This window comes from Scyliorhinus torazame, chromosome 18, assembly GCF_047496885.1.
Source record: "Scyliorhinus torazame isolate Kashiwa2021f chromosome 18, sScyTor2.1, whole genome shotgun sequence".
Lineage (NCBI taxonomy): Eukaryota > Metazoa > Chordata > Chondrichthyes > Carcharhiniformes > Scyliorhinidae > Scyliorhinus > Scyliorhinus torazame.
Genome location: NC_092724.1, coordinates 106534465 through 106555465, shown reverse-complemented (window position 1 = coordinate 106555465; position 21001 = coordinate 106534465). Strand labels below are relative to the sequence as shown.

At 45.1% G+C, this 21001-nt stretch overlaps 1 protein-coding gene across 2 annotated transcripts in view; it reads right to left on the bottom strand.

The window, feature by feature from the left end:
• dnah9 (dynein, axonemal, heavy chain 9) overlaps positions 1-21001 on the bottom strand; it is a 779494-nt gene that overhangs the window by 367267 nt on the left and 391226 nt on the right. For both annotated transcript variants that reach the window (XM_072483125.1, XM_072483126.1), the window contains 3 exons: positions 18665-18861; positions 18373-18535; positions 823-946 (listed from right to left, as the gene is read on the bottom strand). In XM_072483125.1, the coding sequence (XP_072339226.1) occupies positions 823-946; positions 18373-18535; positions 18665-18861 (484 nt within the window). The remainder of the gene's footprint in view (positions 1-822; positions 947-18372; positions 18536-18664; positions 18862-21001) is intronic.

The following is a 21001-nucleotide window of genomic DNA, read 5'->3' as shown; positions in this document are numbered from 1 at the left end:
CTTTGCCCATGATTTTAACATGGAGCAGCTTATTGTATAAATGGGTTTATACATTTCTCAAAGTTCCAGATGAAAAGATTTGATGGAGGCATATTGAGCATTTGTATGCTAACATACTGTCTGAAAGGGTGGTGGAGGCAGAGACCTTCATAACATTTGAGAAGTATTCAGATGTGCACTTGTGATGCCAAGGATACAAGGCTATGGGCCAAGTGCTGCAAAACGGGGTTAGAATACTTTGGTGGTTGATTTTGACTGGTGCAGACGCGATGGGCTGAAGGGCATTTTCTGTGCTGTGGACGTCCATGACTCCATTTGAAGACCCTACTTTCAGGGCGTACAGGTATATATTTTTGAGTTAACTCTTAATTTTCCAATAATGCTACATTTATCTACATTACCAATCTTGAACCAACTGTGCCGAGAATAACTTGTTGGTTCATGGCATTATTAATTAAGCTAGGAGGCTCTACCATGTTAAAAATAACACTGTACATTTACAAAGGATGATTATTAATATTCACATAGCGTTGCGCTCTTAAAACAAGATTTACGGCCTCCCTGCGGCATGTTTTCTGACAGCCGAGTCGGCTCGCCGGCAGAATCTTGTCGTCCCGCCGATGTCTACGAAGTTTTGCGTGTCCCGTTGGGGGAGTCACCTTCGGCAGGACTGGAAGATCCCATCGGCGGGAAGAGCTGGAAAATCCCACCCATAAATTCTCATTTGGAAATTTGGTATGTGGCAGCATGCAATTGAACAAGATCTATAAAAGCTTGAAAACATTTAAAAATGCCTCCCTTGGAATGAAAAGGATACCTCACCTGATGCCAGCAGGTCATTCACAAGTACTAAAAACTTTTCATCAGATACTTGCGCGTCTGTCATTAGGAATACTGTGCCCACATTCTTGACTCCGGCATTTATATACAGGTTAGCAAGGTCAATCTGTAAAGGAAGAAGCCAGGTTATTTACAAGATTGTAATTTATCTTATTGGACTGCTTAAGAAAGAACTCACACTTATAGAGTACATCTTAAATCTTCAAGATGTATCAAGACAATTAACAGCCATGAAATACTTTTGAAAGTGTAGTTATTGTTATGTCAGGGAGTGTGGTAACCAGATATGCACACACGCAGCAAGGTCCCAACAATGAGATCAGTAACCAAAGAAATCTGTTTCTTATCAGTGATAGTTTATGGTTAAATGTCAATGAAGATGCAAGAACTCCCTGTTTTTCTTCAAATGGTGATATAGGATATTTTAAATCCACATGAAAGATGGTTCGCAGAACCTAGATTAATCATCATATCCAAACTACAATGCAGCGCGCTCCCAGTGCAACATTCAAGCGTCATTCTAGATTTTGTGCTCAATTGTGTGGAGGGGAGTTTGAAATTTGACCCATAGGCAATAGTGCTACCACTGAGCCAAGGATGACTCCCAAGTACAGGATAACATGTAGACAGGAATGTGTTGCAACAAAGATAATAATAAACAGATTAGTGTGTGATATACAAGATAACTTATAGACAAACTTAGAAGAAAATGCAAACTGGAATGGGTTACAAAAAAGCTAACACAGAGTGGATTATACATTATATACCAGGCAAACATCAGGAGGCTATACAGAAGATAACGTGTAGATGGTAGTAGGTTGCACTGAAGATAACATCGACAGAAGTGAATTTCACAGTCAAAACGTCAGAGAGGAATCAGTTGCAGACAGCAATAAACTGAGCGACTTATCTGCCATTAAAAGCAACAAGAGTAAAGTTTCAGCCATTTACTAGAGACACATAAGGTGGAAGCTTACTGGTCCTGGGGAGATGGTTCTCATGCCAGGACAGGAGGGTGTCAGGTCAGGGTGACGAGATTCCACCTTCAGCTGTCTCACTGGATGTGGGGTGGAGGTAGCTTACCCACCACTGTCATGACCTGCAGCTGTGGCCACAATTGATTTTAAAACAACTAAATGTATTTGAAAAACACCTCAAGTTTGAGGTGGCACCGCGGTCCCTCTCCTAAATCGGCAGCATCCCTGTCTACCAGGGGGCATTCTTCTAAGGCTGCATGCCCTCTGCTTGGGCTTCCAGCTTCGAAAACCCACCCACTCTCCTGACTTGGATGGCAGTCATGGAGACAACTAATTTGGAGATTGCGTCGTGTAAGAATGCAGCAATGGGCGAACTGTCAGCAAGTGTAGGGTCAGGATCCGGAAAGAGTCTCAATCAGCGATTATTTTTAAAATGGTTAATATCCTGCTCATAAACCCTGGTTCAACATACACCCAGATTTGAGCACCATATCGACAGAAAGTTGACAGCAGCAAGATGGATCAGGGTGAGAAATATTGCCATCAGTATTCATATTCAGTTTTACAACATATCACACTGAAACATATAAAAACATGAAATATGCAAAACATATATCGACGACTGGAGCACACAATCCAGTCACATTTACTATCTCATTGCTGTACAGAGGAATTTTATTTAACTTAATAATATCTTCCATTACGTAGCCCTCAAGATCAGATCACTGTAAGGAATGAGATTTATGGTCACAGAAAACGAGAGTTATCACAAACCTATTTCGACATATGGAGCTGGAAGGGTTTGTAAATGTGAGACATGCCAAATCAGTGATACATACAAGTGGAATTGACTGAAGCTCACTTTATATCAGTGAGACCTGACAAATACTAATACGACATTGAAGTTCTTTTTTCTTTTCGTCTTCCTTTTACTCACCAATATTGCCTTCAACTTGAAAAGGAAAGACTCAATTCATATAGCGCATTGCATGAACGCAGAATGTCTCAAAGTGTTTTACAGCTAATGAAGTACTTTTTTGACGTGTAGTACTGGCGGTACGGTAGCACAGTGGTTAGCACTGTTGCTTCACAGCAAGGGACCCGGGTTCGATTCCCGATTGGGTCACTGTCTGTGCGGAGTCTGCACGTTCTCCCCATGTCTGCATGTGTTTCCTCTGGGCGCCCTGGTTTCCTCCCACAAGTCCCGAAAGGCGTGCTTGTTAAGGGAATTAGATATTCTGAATTCTCCCTCTGTGTACCTGAACAGGTGCTGTAGTGTAGCAATTAGGGGATTTTCACAGTAACTTCATTGCAGGGTTAATGTAAGCCTACTTGTGACACTAATAAAGATAATTATTGTATTATTGTTGTAATGTGACGTAATTCACAGAGAGTAAGCCCTTCCAAACAGCAAAGTGGGACCAGTTCATTCACACCAGTGTGGTGAGTAAAGAATAAAAATTGACCAGGACACTAGCGAGAATTCTTTGAAAAGGTGCAGTCAAGTCTTTTACATCCATCTGAGCGGCGAGACTGGGCCTCATCCAAAGCAAAGTGCCCCTGGCAGTGCAACACTCCTTCAGCATTGCAGTGAAGCATCAGCCAAGGTTTTTGTGATCACGTCATGAGTTGGATTTCAAGACGTTGGCTCAGAGAGGAGACGATTGCCAATTGAGGCACAATTTGGAAGGTTTGAAAAATAGAAGTCCTTAATTGCCGCTTTGCAATCGACTGACCAACATGTACATTTCATTCCACCCTCCACCTTGAAGTAGAATACTTTATCTTCATTAACTGCTCCACCTGGCTCCATGCCTGACAGCTGGTAGAGCTCCATCAAGGACAAGGGAGTTTACGTTTGAGACTAACATCATAACTCGGTTCCAGAATTTTATGTTTGATTACTTTTGTCTTCCCAATTAAAATTGTGATCCGATATCAGGTGCTGAGAAATTGTTTGGCGGAATCATACCAGAATTTGGCAAAGTGTAAGGCTCAGACTGAAAACTGGCGTGTAACTCTCCAGTTGCACAGGCCAGTTATCTCTCCGAATATTGAGCCTTTCAGAGAAAACAAAATGAGTGGGCATGGTTTACGAGCTTAATTCTGGCAGAGTGGGGCCTGATAGAGCCGACAACTGGCTCTACAGAGATCAGGACGCCATCTTTAAAGGGTGCCTAGATCTCATTGCAGTTTAACGGCCCCCGGCCTCCATCATGGAGGTATCGGAGGCTCCCTCCCCATTCCTGACAATCCTCGGCAGCATGAATATTTAATGAGGGGGGATCATGTGGTAGGGGACCCATAAATAACATGGAAATTGATGATCAACTATTAAAATGAAAGGTCGTGAGCCTCATATCGCTGGCAGCGGGGGCGGGTAAAATCAGGAAAAGTGATCTCTCCGGCAAGAATCACGTTTCCCGATTCCTGTGGGACTTTCTGCCCCTCTGCAGATACCGCGCATGGCTAGGGCGGGCTCAAAATCGCCCCATTCTTTCAGTGTGAAGGGAGATTTGGGCATTATTAGATGTTAGATATTACACTGAAACCAGTTTAAAAACTTTGGTTCCATCATACTGGGAGATGGTACAGAGTTACACAGTGCTGAGTGGGGGAAAACAAACTTAAAGTGTAATAGTACAAAGACAAGGGGCGGGATTCTCCCATCCCGCGGCAGAGTGTCCACGCCGTCGTAAACGCCGTCGCGTTTTACGACGGCGTGAACAGGCCGCTACCAGGAGTAATTCTGGCCCATACAGGGGGCCAGCACGGCGCTGGAGCGGTTCACGCCGCTCCAGCTGCCGATCCCAGCGTGAACTGTTCCCTGCTGGATCCGCGCAAACACAGTGGCGCCGGCGCCAATGCCCCGTCGCAACATGGTGCAGGAGTACAGGGGCCGGCGTGTAGGAAAAGAGGCTGGGCCCCGATCGGTGGGCCCCGATTGGGGGCCAGGCCGCATCAGAGGCCCGCCCAGGGTCGGGGCCCCCCTCCCCCACCACAGGCCGCCACCCGACCCTTGCACGCAGAGATCCCGCCGGCTGCGAGTAGGTGTGGACGGCGCCGGTGGGACTCGTTTTTTTTTTTCACGGGCGCTCGGCCTCATCCAGGCTGGAGAATCGGCGAGCCGGCATTGGGGCGGCATGGCCCGGTCACAGGGATTCTATGGCCCGGCCCAGGACTGGGAGAATCCTGCCCAAGATTTGTCTCTGAAGAGGCAGTGTTATTCTCTGCCTTGCTCTAACCAGATGGTTTTGATATGTAGTGTTGATCAGAGAACAACTCGTAAACTTACAAAAGTATTTATTTAACACTACAATTGGATTCGACACTTATCCCTAAGAACGCACAGTTGACCAAACACACATAACTATATTCAGCTAACACCTAACTCACTGTACAGATTAACTGCTCTCTCACTATCTTCAGTATTCCGAACTCAGCTCCTGTTCCTACCACCTACTCCAACCTTCTGTTCACAAGGCTCAACATCATCCCTTATATTCTTCTAGGATTGCTCCCTCTAGTGGCTGTCTTTACACATTTCACTGACCCTTACATTACCTTCATTTATGATAATACCACAGAGGCCAGTTCCAGGCGTGGAATTTGCAGGTGTCAGGTCTCAAGGTTTGTTGTTCAGTGTGGGACTCTATATCATTTGTTGTCTGCTGATAACAGCGGGGTGGGTATATGGATGGCATCCATACCTTGACAGGAGCCAGTAAAATGGCAGGAGTGTGGTGATCGGCGGCTACACCCTAGATGTCAGATCACCGATATCCCTAATTACAAACCAACGTACATGCCTTTGTAATGTTTGGATAATTTAATTAAGCATTCCGACCTTAATGTGATTAGCTAATTATTCTTATATACTAGGCATGATGTAACCTTAATTAATCATCCTGATTGGACATAGATAACTGTTATATTACTGAATTGTAATATAAATATTACTCTTTTGTCTTGCCGAGTTGTATTGAATTCTGATGATAAACAGTCGAAGTCTTCCAGATGATGACAAAATATTTATTGAGTAATATAATAATAATCTTGCGAGTTCGTTCACTTGAATACTTTGATTAGTAAAGCAAATAAGTAAGTTTAGATTAAATTAACAATTATAATAATACACTACACTCTGATTTGATCACGTCTTCACTCTAGCTGTTCTCCACACACACCAACAAAAGAGCAGGAAACTCCTTTCATAGGTCCTGCTAGTGCTGCCATCTAGTGGTCATCTGTCTGTACTGACTTCACATTAACTAAACATGTATTAACACATACAGAGATCACTACAATAACTAGTAACAAATGATTGGTATATGCTGATTGCTTGCAATCGAATCTTGAAGTAAAACTGTCTGTATTATTGTGAAATCTGGGATTCTTTGGTGTCCCACTTGGAATGTCAGAGGCCCTAGTTATAGCTTGAATAAATTGGATCCTTTACTCCATGAGCCTTTGTTTGGTTTCTCATGAGTGGATGAGTGAAATACACGAAGGTCGAATAGCTGTACTTTTCTCCACAATATCAGTATACAACTGAAATGAATCACCAGAAGTCTCAACTGTTCTACTAGTCAAGAATACTTGCGCTCAAACCATGCTGTGTCAGTTCCATGGAAAATTCTTAACATATGTCTTTTCTAACTTACGCACATGGCATCTCCCACTGTAGCCCTGAGGCACCATCTCATCAAATCTCTCAACACTCATTTTTCCAAGCAATGAATTTGTTTGAGGTACAGCTACTGTCGGAAATGTGGTAATCATTTGGCACATGGAAATAGTCCAGAATGAGTGCTACCATGAAAGACATGTAAATCTATTTTTGGTGTCAGATTTTGAGGGAGAAACCTGTCCAGGACATTAGAAGAACGCACGACGTGCAGTTTCCCATCATTGTCAGGAGGCACATGATGAAAAAGACAGATGGAAAAACAATTGAAAAAAATGAAGGCATGTTTACTTAAGAGCGAGGTCTGCCAAGTCTAACCAAGCAAGCCCTGATGGGCTGATTTTCAAAACTGAGGGTATTTATAAGTAAGAGTTGAAAATGGAGACTTGCTTTTTTGGGTCATCCACTCATCACTCCCCAGCAAGTGATTAGCTTACATGGCTCAAGCAAACAGAAGGTTCTTAATTCAGGTTCAATTTGGCATAAAAGAACTAATCAGGAAAATAAGCAAAAGCATTTGCAGCAGCAGATTAACGACAGAATCAGTTTTCTTTACAGTAAATAGGAAGGTTTCCTCCCACATTTCAATGATTTGCAGGTTAGGTGAATTGGCCATGATCAGTACGTGGGGATAGGGCCGGAGAATGAGCCTAGCTAGGGTGTTCTTTCGGAGGGTCGGTGCAGACTTCATGGGCCAAATAGTCTCCTTCTGCACTGTAGGGATTCTATGAAACCCAAAGATCTCCACTGACTTGTGTTACATTCTCCTCTTTTTCTGTCAACATTTGATAATTTGATTACCCCCTTAGACCAAAAGAGCCCATTTTAAGCTATTCTTTAATCTCCTCCATTACTTTGCATTCATTTTTTTCCGAGCAGTTGTTGGTGCAAAAGAATTTCAATCAAATGAGGCACCTAGATCACATAAGGTGGTAATCTCCTTCATAACATACCAATAGATCATATTAAGTCAACAGATCTTCATTTGAGGAATAAATGGCTTCTCTGATCCACAATCACTTAAATGGTGTCCCTAATACACATGCCATTTGGAAGATTCTGTTCCTGAAACAGATTGTTCAGCACCTTTAGGCGGGATCATTCTGTGCAAAGCAAGGCGCTCACATTTTGATTATTAGTTAAAGTCAATGTGGTTGTTGAGATTTCATAAGGTGGAGCTGAAACACAATCAATGGGGTCGTCTTTTTATACGGGGTGCCTTGCCAGGGATTCACAATGTCGTTCAATTACTACTGATGTATTTTGCTTAATGGGAATGATCTGATAAATAGGACAATTTAACATCAACCTGAGGTTATCGTAATTGACTTTGAAAAGGAACTGTGTAAAGTCTTAATTTACTGCACAAGGCATGAAACATTAAGAGGATACATTGATAGTAATGAAATCGTTTATATATATATAATCAAAGACTATAAAATTTAGGGCTAAGATCACTAGGGACTGTCTTATCAAATACTGGAAGAATGAAGGTCTCAGGAACTCAACAAGGACAAGCTATTTTTGTGTTTCTTTTGATTTATCATGGGAGAAACAGTCATTTTTCCCCAGTTGTCTCTCTCATGTTCTCAGGTTACGATCACATACTGGGCTATAGTTAAACAGGCACAGAGCAACATTTTAGTATGGTACCCACGTGACCATTATTCAGAGCAGGTGTCTCAGCTTATTCTTTCCTTGGTGGGCCTAGAGAGACATTGGGCGCGATTTATCGACCTCGACGCACCCAACTTGGTGTTGGAATGACGCCGTTGAATCTCACGAGAGGCCTCTTGCGATATTTGCGATGTTCGTAACACCTCGTCAGATTTAATGAAATCTCGCAAGATGTCAAGATTTAGATCGCACCCTCATTGGGCATGACCTAGATAAGCACATTTAAATGCCAGCCTAGCAGTGTCAACTGGGCATCCTGGCAGAATGCTGGGGTACCACTGCAAGGCTGGGGCACTGGTGGCAATGCCATGGTGACACTTCCATTGCGTTCAATTCCAGCAGCAAACAGGCAGTGTAAAACTGCTATACTTTGCATAAACGGTATATCTTATTCTGCATTTTGTTTTCTACGTTGACCCAAGCATGCTTAATAATGTGACCTCATGCCAAAAGTGTGAGGAAAGAAAAAAAAATCTGTATCTTCAACATGGAAGAAAACAGGAACCACAAAAAAGAGGAAGTAAAGAGAACTAATAATGAGCCATCAGTTACAAGAAAAATGTTGGTCAATCCCGAACATGATACTGAGCCACATGGTTCAGGAACTACTAGAACCATTCCTTAATGGATTCCTCTCAGCCATAATACAACTTGAGTCGCTGTACTGTGGAGTCATTGAATTATTAGTCCTGTTTGAGTGTTGCATTCATCTAGCCACAAGGAACAAGGTTGAGGCCGGTCAAACCAACTTTGTGAAAGACATCATAGTCAGCTGAGTAAAGCGATTTACACCCCTTTTACTTTGATTGGACACTTAGAAAGGATACTACTCTGATTCAGTGTCAGCTATCACTGTCCAATGCCATATCCGGCAATTGTCTTGCTCCCATCTCACGCACAGAATCTGAACAAAATCATGTTGCCTGCAGTAACATGTACTGAATGTTGTCTTCCATAGATAATGCATCAGTTCATCAATTATTAAATCCATTCCATTTAATTGATCAATGTTATAGACATTTAGCAAAAATCACCATGCGCCAATTAAAGGATTGGGACATTTGCGCCACCTGAAACTAGTGCAATGCATGCCGGCTTATGATATGATGGGTTCGGGGTCGACACTGGAGAGCTGCATATAAGCACTCCACTCCTCGCACACTCTCAACCAGCCAAGAAGATAGCACGTCCATACCATTGATGGGTTGCTGAGGCCAGAGGGTACCTAGGAGGGGTGGCCTGGGGAGGGCACCCATCGGACTCATGGTGTCAAGTTCCCAATGGGCAATTAGCAACGTACGCAGTCACAAGACTGCCTTACAGGCTGTGGCAATGGTGGTCATGCCCGGTCACCTCGACCCCAAGGCCCAACTCCTAACTGCTCCCTTCTATTCACACCAGTCCTGGCAGACTCCCCCCACCGGCCAGCTGCCAACTGTCAGCACACTATAGCGCTGTTGGACATTGTTCGTACCCCCTTCCGCACCCTCAACAGCCATAATAATAATAATAATCACTTATTGCCACAAGTAGGTTTCAATGAAGTTACTGTGAAAACCCCCTATTCACCACATTCCGGCACCTGTTCGGGGAGGCCAATACAGGAATTGAACCCGCGCTGCTGGCATTGGTCTGCACTACAAGCTAGCTATTTAGCCCACTGTGCTAAACCAGCCCCGATGCCTGTTTCCCGATATTAAATACCACAAGAAAACCTCGCCGTCAGTAATTCCTCCTGGCAGAGGCGCAGCATCGCTGGAAACCCGTAGAATGCTGGGCGAGCCTGTAAATGATATTCCAATGGCGTTTACAGTAAATTTGCATATCCATGCTGCCATGCATGAATGTGTTCTACGCCATGAATGTGTTCTACGCCACTGTCGAGGGATTGGAGAATGGCATTCTGCTTGGAGCCTGGTACCAGCCACGAATTTTGGCTGACGTTCGATTCTCCATCTGATTCAGTCATTGCTGGACGGAAAATCCCGACCTATATATTTACTACTGAAAGTCAAGATTAAATATTGAAATTTTCACTAATACTACACTTGATAGTATGATTGGTGGTTGTGAGGTTCACAAAGGAGGAATCAGTTTATACAGTTAAAATGCAATAAATTAGACCTGTGGTAATAGCAATAATAAATGGAATATTGTTCTTGTATCAAAATGTACTTGAGCAGCAGTGGGTTTTCTCTCGCCTAAGGGGTGCCCTGGCTATCTATAAGAATCTATCAAGTTCAGTCCTCCTCTTACCTATTTGAATCTTCACATTCCGTATTCCACACTCCTGTTGTTCCAAACTCCCACTTCAGTGAACGCAGCTGGTGACTTAAATAGTCAGGTGCCTCTGTGAATCGTGCATGTGTGAACTCTGGCCTGACTCTAGTCCCGTCCCACGAAGGTGGGAATAACTGGCTGCAGGGGTGGGACTTCACAAGTTCGTCCATTTCCGGGAGTTTCGCCGCAATGAATCCACGATGGCTGTGCCGTGGCCATAGTCAGCATTTGCAGAATGAGTATTCCGTATGAATTAAATTCGTGACAGCTCTGTTTCATAACCACTGTCAGAATTCAAGTCCCTTTTTCAAAGTTTTAATTTTTATTTGCACTCCATTCCTTATCTCTGAACTTTAGTTGGCCTTTCAGCTCCACAGATGCCAGACGCCATTTCTTACTTAGGCCTTTATTCCTAAGAGTGCCAGAAACTTGTTCAATCATAGGAAATGCACAGACTCTCCTGATTTTCTCAGGCCTTCTCCCTCCCCAAATCAGTTATTTCCCTGCGCTTGACCAAGTGAATGAACGCCAATTCAGTGCTAATGCTGCTTTCAGGGCAGCATGGTAGCACAGTGGTTAGCACAATTGCTTCACAGCTCCAGGGACCCAGGTTCGATTCCCGGCTTGGGTCACTGTCTGTGCGGAGTCTACGTGTTCTCCCTACGGGTGCTCCGGTTTCCTCCCACAGTCCAAAGATGTGCAGGTTAGGTGGACTGGCGATGATAAATTACCTTTAGTCTCCAAAAAAGGTTAGGTAGGGTTGCTAGGTTATGGGGATAGTGTGGAGGTGTGTGCTTAAGTGGGGTGCTCTTTCCTAAGGGCCGGTGCAGACTCGATGGGCCAAAGGCCTCCTTCTGCACTGTGAATTCTGTAAATTTTGTGAAGTGAGATAAGATATCTCCCAGGAATAAAACGTGGATCCTCTTTGTTGTGGACGGAGGCAAGGAATCCACAAGAGGCCAGGCTGACAGCATACAACTCTCTTTATTCTCACACTAGATACAATAATCACTCATCACAGGGTTACCTTCCCCGCCTGCTCTCAGGTCAGGCTTTATATCCTGTGGGGAGTTCCTCCAATTGGGAGGAAGCTCTGACCTTGGTCATCTGGGTAGCTCAGGAGGGGAATCAAAATCAGTACAAATTCTGTCCCCGTAGGGGATCTTAACACTCTTGATCATTTATTTTGCTGTCTGAAATCTTAAATGAATAGGAAAGAGATTCAGTAGCTTTTACTTCCTGGTTTACTTGTCTGTGAGGATATGACAATGTGGTGATTGGCTTTCTTCTAACACCACTGCATACCTAGAGATCTCTTCACATGGCTCCTGATTTAAACAACTGTGAGGAATGAGGAAAAATATGCCTCAGAGGTTCCAAGATCATTATGAGCAGTTTTCTTCGAATGAACGCCATTGCTCTATTTGCTGACTACAAACACCAAGCCATCCAATGTAACAGTTCACTGCACTGGTATCAGACGATGATATGATTTCAATTAGGGGTGCGATTCGATGAAAATAAAGTCCTATTATACGCAGGTTAAGCCGGGTCTTTCCCGGAGTTTGCAATGCAGAGAACAACCGCGCTATTAAACGGGACTCTGCTTGTTTTTGGGCCCCACCGAGGCCGCACTTAGACTCATTTGCCGTGCTAACAAGCTCAGCTCGCCAGTGCAGGCAAAGAGCGGGACATCCCGAATCTTTCGACCCCCCTCCACGGCCTGCAGTCCCCCCTCCCCATACCCCAAATTACCAATTAGGGGGTCCTTGTGTGCCCCACTCCCGCACCCTACCTCATAAGGGCAAGGCACCCCCGGCCCAGTCCCTGGCATGGGCAATCAACCACCTGGGCACCTGGGCCCTGCCAGTCTGATACATTGGCAGTGCCCATGCCAGTCTGGCAGTGCCATCTGGGCACACTGGCAGTGCCAAGATGGCTGGGTGGAAGTAGGAGTTCCAGGATAGAACTCTGTCCAGAGTTCGACCACCCAGGAGCCTCTGATCATCCAGGAGACTCCCCTCCAAGTGCGGTATTGCCTGATCCACACTTGTGGAAACCAGTGCTAAAGGGCGCCACGGCGGGGTCTCCGAGTTGAGGCGTTTGATCCTGCGCCTTGTGTAACTCCGGCGCAGACAAAAAAAAAGAGAAACTGACTACTCACTTGAATAAGCAAATCTTGATCACACCCATTGAGGGCGAGATCCAAATTGCGACACCTTGCAAGATCTCATTAGATCTCTTGAGGCGTAACGCGCATCATAAATCTCGCAAGAGACTGAGATTTAATGGCCTCTTCACATCCCGAGTCGGGCGCGACGAGGCTGGTGGATCGCAACCTTGGCTTGCAGATATCAGGTATGAGATGGTGAAAACATTCTTATTCCTTTGAGGGATGAGAATCCTTTATCTTTCTTGTTGATGTATCTGACTCTCGCGAGAGTACGAGTGCATTTTTGGCAATGATCCTCGCACTAATGATCTTCATGCATGCGCTTACAGGCCACTTAACTGTGGCAGGTGAGCCTGATCCTGTTTTCACCTGACATTCACCATCCTTCTTTACCAGCAATAACACAATTGATTGTTTGTACAGAGCTTAGGCATTGCTGATAAGAGCTAGAGACCTGTGGTTGAAGCTTTTATGTTTTGCACCCATCAAGAAGAATTGTCAAAAATTAATTTGGGACTTGGCATTCTCGCGGTTGACCTGGTGACATCAAGATGAAAGGCTTCAGCCACATGTCTCTGCTTTCAGTAATGTACAATTGGTTGCAGTTAGCCCCTGAATAAAACTGTTGGGAGTCGAAACATTTTCATTCACCTGCTCTGGCTCACAAACCTATCATCATACTAAATGGGGACAATTTACACATGTAACCCGACTGGACTTCAATTCATGCTGTCGACCTGTCCACTGCATCTAACGGATAAATCATGGCATCTCACAAAATTGATGACTGATACCTAATGCCCAATAACTGGCCATCCAGATATTACCATCTGACTGACTCTGACAGTCTCACTTCAGTGGGTCATCACTCTCTTGAGAATGAAAAGGCCAGTGATTGTCTGAAAGCCATCATTACCTCTGTGATTTATTGGCCCACAAGATTATCTTAAAACTATCAGCAAATCCGATAGATTGCAGCATGTTTTAGGTACCTGTTTTCAATTTAGTCAGTTTGAGGCCTTTTCTCCAAAACAGATGTGTCTAGCAGTCTGCCACTGAACCAGTTCATTCCAACGGTCACTGCAGTTAAAGTCAGCACCTTCTCCCAAATATCATTGGACCCACAAATCTGCAGGAAATGTGTTAACCCACAGCCATGTCTGATCCTATTTTCCAGGGTGGGGAGCGGGTTCAGATTTGCCTGATAAGGGGCAGAATCTCCCTGTTGACCCTCGCCGAGCAAATGCCATCAAGGGATGAGGATGGAGTCCTTATACAAGGAATTCCCACTCAGTTATTTTAGGCAGGATCTGATGAATCCCTGGAGGCTTATAGCTCAGTAAATTGAACTGTACTGGCCTGGGGTCCAAAAAGGATGGATGAAAATGTTGGGATCAAGTCGAAGGGAGTGGTCTGGATTCCCAAAGAGAGAGAAATTTATTTTTGTGCCTTGCTCATTTTTTTTAGACTGGCACTTGTTACCTGGGATAAGTGAGCCTTTGCTGGGGTTCAAGAGTGATCGAGGTGACGCTTGCCAACAGTGAATGGGCACTAAGTTTTGTAGACACTTAGGGTAGGTGGGCACCAGCTTTATGCCTACCCCCGCCATTGCAAATTTGGTATCTTCCTCACCCAACCTGCTGCCCACCCCCCCCCCCCCCTCCACCCACCCCCGCCCCAACACCCCCACATCCCCGATTCAGTGGCCAGCAGAGGCACTGGAAGAAAATGTCAGATGTAACAAAGCCACATTCACAGGGATCACAACCCAAAGAATTTTCAAGTCATTGTGTGGGAAATCTCTAAACTGTTAATTGAAGTTCTGTCCCATTACATTGATACCCTTCATAAAATATTCAGATTCTGCATTGTATGCATATGAATGTAAGCATCTTGTGCCAGTGTGGGTCTGAGTCAACCAAGAATAAGAATCAGCAGCAGCCTGGGACTAACTAGACTGAGCGTTGAGCTTAGTCGCTCAAAAAAGGCGTCACAATGGCTCAGGCTGGTGTGAAGAATCCGTATCAAATATGTGACTGAGGGTGAAACATAGGCCAACAAATGGGACAAGAAATATTCCATTAACTTATTCTCAGGTTGTAGTGATGCTAAGTCAAATTGATTGAGATGATTGATTGTCAGCATTCTCCTTGGATTGGATAATCTTGCTGAGGTGCAGCAATACATCCTGTAGGTTGTACACCATGCAGCAAGATGGGGGAGGGGACGATATTTGAATCCATCAGCTGGAATTCCAATGAAACTGGCTGTGCCAGGGACCCATGTTCAATTCCGGCCCTGGGTGACTGTGTGAAGTTTACACTTTCTCCCTTGTCTGCGTGGGTTTCCTTCAGGTGCACCGGTTTCCTCCCACAGTCCAAAGATGTGCAGGTTAGGTGGATTGGCCATGCTAAAACTGCCCCTTCATGTCCAAAGATGATGAGTGATAGTGTTATGGGGATAGGGTGGGGGAGTGGGCCTCGGTAGAGTGCTCTTTCAGAAGGTTGGTGCAGACACGATGGGCTGAATGGCTTCCTTCTGCATTGTAGAAACTCTATTCCATTCTAAAGGACACGAGCCAACCATATGGGTTTTTATGACAATCAATTAACTTCATGGTCACCATTATTCATAGACACTGCAGAAGAAGGCCATTCGGCCCATCGAGTCTGCACCAGCTCTTGGAAAGACCACCCTACTTAAGCCCACACCTCTACCCTATCCCTGTAACCCAGTAACCCCATCTAACCTAAGGGCAATTTAACATGGCCAATCCACCTAACCTGCACATCTTTGGACTGTGGGAGGAAACCGGAGCACCTGGAGGAAACCCACGCAGACATGGGGAGAACGTGCAGACTCTGCACAGACTGTGACCCAAGCCAGGAATCGAACCTGGGACCCTTGAGCTGTGAAGCAATAATGCTAACCACTATGCTACCGTGCTGCCCACAGGCTAGCTTTTTAATTCCAGATTTAACTGAATTTAATTTCCACGAGATGCCGGGGTGGGATTTGAACCCGTGTCTCCAGGGGTAGGCAACAAATGCTGGCCTTGTCCACATTCCAATCAAGGTTAAAAAGGGGAAAGGTATTTTGGAAGTTTAAAGCACCAAAGAAAGTGTGTAAAAACTGGCTTTTATCCTGTTTTGCCAGGGTTTCCACTGCTCTGTTACTATAGTTACAACGTAAGATTAGGAGAACGCTGTGTAAATTTCAGGTATTGATTGTTCAGGGAACAGGCTTCCTCTCTGGCCTGGGCTTCACTGGTGAAACCCACAGTCACGTCACTAGGTGTACCAGCTACCTGCCACTGTTCAGGTGGGTCTTGAAGGAGGCCTAGGAGTGGGACTTACTAATTTCATGAGGCCCTGCTTCCTTAGCCTATATTTCCTTTTATATATTATAGAAATGGTGCAACTGGTTTTCCACTATTTCTGGAGTCAGATGTTAGGTGGGTGGGTGGGAGTGGAGGTTAGATCTTTACTATCTTTTGCAAGAATTATGCTGGGAGAAATGTAAAACTCTGACTTGATTGTGTCCTCACCCAATATTCAGCCCATTGCACCAAGGTTCAGCTATTCTACTCCACACCTCTGACTATAAGGATGACCAGGTGATGGTGAATATCATTGTCTAACCACTCATAAAGAAGTGCAGGAGAAAATCTCAGGCTGTTAGTCTATCTAATTCCTATTGTGAGAAAGCTACTGTCAACTGCTTCTCAAAAAGCACCACTGAGACAGGAAACTTGCTGAGGAAGTCTTATGATCACAAGTATGGCTTCTCCTCATTCCAGGTCACCTTGGAGCACAGTTTTGTGTAAATTGGAAGTCCATTATTATAACTTAGGAGGCGATTTGATTCCAAAATAAGTGGGTCTCCCCAGAAAACTTGTAGCCCATCTTTCTGCAGTGAACATAGGAACGTAATTTAGGAACAGGAGTAGGCCATTCAGCCCCCTGGGCCTGACCCGCCATTTAATGAGATCATGGCTGATCTGTGGCCTAACTCCATATACCTGCCTTTGGCCCATGTCCCTTAATATCCTTGCTTAACAAAAATCTATCTATCTCAGAATTTTAATGAACAACTCTTCTCACTTCAAATGCTGTTTGTGGAAGAGAGTTCCAAACCTCTACCACCCTTTGAGTGAAGAAGTGCTTCCTGACATCTCCGCTGAATGGTCTAGCCCTAATCTTTAGACTATTCCCCCTAGTTTTAGAGTCTTCAACCAGTGAAAAAAGTTTATCTTTTTTTCTCCTGCCTGGCCATGTTAATATCTTAAGTACTTTGATCAGATTATCCCTTAACCTTCTTTATTCTAGTAAAAACAGGCCCAATTTGTGTAATCTCTCCTCGTAACTTAAGTCCAGGTATAATTTCAGTAAACCTACATTGCACTCCCTCCAAGTGGTGATTTAGATCAGATTTTTTTTTAAAATCATCTTTGGGGTTTGGGAGGCACTAGCTTAGCCACCATTTATTGTCCAGCATTTATTGTCCATTTGTAATTTGCCCCTGAACTGACTGGCATTTCAGAGGGCATTTAAGAGTCAACCACATTGCTGTGAATCTGAAGCCAGACCAGGTGAAGATTTCCTTCCACAAAGCACTTTAGTGAACCAGATGGTCATGCTCAAATATGGTCATCATTAGACCTTAAATTCCACCGTGGAATTCGAACCTGGTCGCCAGAGCTCAAACCTGGGATTCTAGATTACCAGTCTAGTGACAATGCCGTTGCGTCCCCATGACATCCCAGAGTTTATTATCTTTGAGTGTCATTGGAACTAGGGAAGTGCCAGGAACTCTTCCTTCTTGAATGTTTGACTGTGGCTATTTCTCTCCTTGGGTGTCTGTCATGACAAATTGTCCCTGATGCTATGGCACAAGTGGGCTTGGGCAGACAAGATGCCCCTTTTTCTGTTATGTGCACTCTTGCGTCAATGGTAAATTCCAACCTGCATTACAGGGAGTGACTTCCACTTTGTAGCCATCTAAAATGGCCACCTGCAAAGGGCCATGGGCATTGCGGTCAACTTGGACACAGACAAGTACACAGCCTCTGTGTATTGTGCAAAGAAGCCAGACCTGACCGAAACTTTCACCCATTAAAAGTAAATCACCATTTCCCTCAGACAATAGATATTGAATCAAGGAACAAAAACAGTAGCAGATTAACGGGCGCCATTTCCCCTTATTTGGAAAGACCTACGTGCCTGGGACAATGATAGCTAGGACCCGCCCAGCCACCGAGGTATCAGCCCCTAATTGGCCAGGATCAATGAGGGTGATCAAAACCGTATCGATCCATTGGATCTGGAGTTAGGACCGCCCAAAAGGCGCAAAAGAGAAGAAGGATAAGAAGCCCTGCACACTAGGGATCGGCCTCTTTTGGACCGGCCTGTGTGCGACCGATTGCAGCATATCAACCAGCCAAGTACAAGGACCCGCGATCGCTACCTGAAGGCTGAGCCCAGCTGAGACGAACCTGAAGACTTCCAACCGACCCACGTGGACAGGCCTTATCTCCTGCACAGAACCGGTCACCCCGAAGTTAAGTAAAGATCATCTTAGCTATTAGGTCGAGCTTAGTGCGTAGCCGCGTGAATCATTGCATATAAAACAAGTGTGTTTGTTCTGTCTTTGGAACTAATATACTGGTTGTGTGGTCATTCGGTCAATATAAGAAGCAGTTTGTGGTTCACATAGAAATAAAGAAGTCAACAACTTACCTTTAAGTCAGGAATGCCGTAGCCTTTTCTCAAAGTGATCTGGAAGACTTCCAATGAACTGATGAAAGCTGCGAGCCTCGTTAGACTCTGTTTTCCACTCCCACCGACACCAACAAGGAGGGCATTTCCTCTGGGAGACTCCAAAATCCGGTTAATTCGGCAACTGCAACAAAGTAAACGGTAAGGAAATTACACCATTTTTATCTTGATTTCACATCATTCAATGCGCTTAGGCCAGTGAGGAAAACAATGACTTATTTTTTAAATAAAAATATAATGCGTATATGCTTACATGTGGCTCATGGCATCTTCAAAAAGAACCAAGCTCATGGCAGCATTCAGCTCATTGTAGTTTTCTAAAGCTTCCATCAGGATTTTGTTTAAGGACTCCCAGTCCTGGACAGGCATGTACTTGGGTTCCCCAACACCACGAGCAAAGTGGCAGTACATGTTCATATTTTTAGTCTGCTCCAGTGTCTCCTGCATGTCCTAGGATGGAAAAGCCACAGGTCACTTTGTCCTTGAGAAATGGGGCATTTACAATTTACCAGAGTGGCTCATTTCACTCACTCTTTCCATCCTGCTGCTGTTTTTCAAGTCAAGTAAGGCAGCACCCTATCTCCTATTGAAGGGGCAGCACGGTGGCACAGTGGTTAACACCGGTGCTTCACGGCACCGAGGACCTGGGTTCGATCCTGGCACCGATCACTGTCCATGTTGCACATTCTCCCCGTGTCTGAGTGGGTCTCACCTCCACAACCCAAAAAGATGTGCAGGGTAGATGAATTGGCCATGCTAAAGTGCTCCTTGGGCACTTTACATTTAAAAAAAATATCCTATTTCCTATCGCCACTTCTGGTGCAGAATTTTGGGCCATGAAAGTGATGGACAGGAAAAAGATAGTTTTTGTTTGCAACTTTGGTGTTTCCAAAGAATGCTGAGGGTGAAATGGATGCATAAACAAGTGAGTATTACAAGAGGTGGGAGTTGCCAACATAGACAGTGTGTTGTCAGCGATGGACAGATGGAGTTGAAATGCTTTGGGCTTGTGGTGGGAAACAATGGTATAGAAACAATAATGCTGGAAGGAATGGCAGATGTGGTGGTGGGATGGTGGGGGTGGGTGAGATGGTGGGTGGGATGGTGCTGGTTGGTGGGTGGGATGGTGGGTGGGATGGTGCTGGTTGGTGGGTGGGATGGTGGTGGTGGGTGGGGCGGTGGTGGTGGGGCGGTGGTGGTGGGGCGGTGGTGGTGGGTGGGACCGTGGTGGTGGGGTTGCTCACAACAAATTTACATTAGCAGATAATGTAAAGGTTTCTGAATTTAAAAAAATGTCTGTCAATTTTTCTAATCATAGAATTTACAGTGCAGAAGGCCATTCGGCCCATCGAGTCTGCACCAGCCCTTGGAAAGAGCACCCTACTTAAGCCCACGCCTCCACCCTATCCCCAGTAACCCCACCTAACCTATTTGGTCACTAAGGGCAATTTATCATGGCCAATCCACCTAACCTGCACGTCTTTGGGCTGTGGGAGGAAATTGGAGCACCCGGAGGAAACCCATGCAGACAAGGGGAAAAAGTGCAAACTCCACACAGACAGTGACGCAAGCCAGGAATCGAAGTTGGGTCCCTGGAGCTGTGAAGCAACTGTGCTAGCCACTGTGCTACCATGCTGCCCATTTAAAAAAATGATTTGTTTCTACTAAATGGGGTCTGCGCAGCACAAAACGGATGTGCGACTTCCAGTGCTCTGTTGAAAGTGGACAAGGGAAGTTATGGGAGAAGTAGGGCTGGCTACTGTTTGATGACCAAGATAAAGAATCTCACTTCAGCAGATCACAGCATCTAAACCTGTGTCATACTACATTGTTGTTTTGTTTTTCTTCCCGCTTCTTGTGCTGCCCAAGGCAAACTTTAAATCTGGTCCCCGAGCTCGTAATTCCTGGAACAGATCACCAGTTTATCATCAGAGGTTTATAGTTTGAAGGGTGCCACCCTGCATCAGGCATGGCTGACCAAGAGTCTCTCCGGCTCTTACAACCTGCCACTGGCGTATGTTGGAAGGATATCGTAGGTTGATACTCAACCTGTTACATCTTCCTTGGTCATCAAGTCCTGGGGTGGGCCTCGAACCCGGAGTTTGTGGCTCAGAGACAGGGCACTTATCACTGCGCCACAAGACATCCTTTCTACTTGACTGTCCTCTTAATAGACCCATAGCTATCAGGGAGGAGGCAGAGGCTAGATTGTTTTGAAGAATGGTACAATTTGCTGCCAACTTTCCTGGGTATGTCCATTAAAGTTGGAGCACAAGATGTCCTGCACCCAAGTGCCCAGATTTCATGTGTGAGTCAAGACACGGAAGCCTAAATGTTCCAATTGGCGCAATTCTGATGCTAGTGGTGAAATAAACAGGCTGATGCTTGTCTCAAAATGTCACCAGGAGGGGTGGCACCTTGGCACAGCGGTTAGCATTGCTGCCTCGCATTGCCAGGGACCCTTGTTCAATTCTGGCCTCAGATGGCAGTCTGTGCGGAGTCTGCACATTCTCCCTGTGACTGCATGGGTTTCCTCTGGGTGCTCCGGTTTCCTCCAGAGGTTGGCCATACCAAAATTGCCCATTAGTGT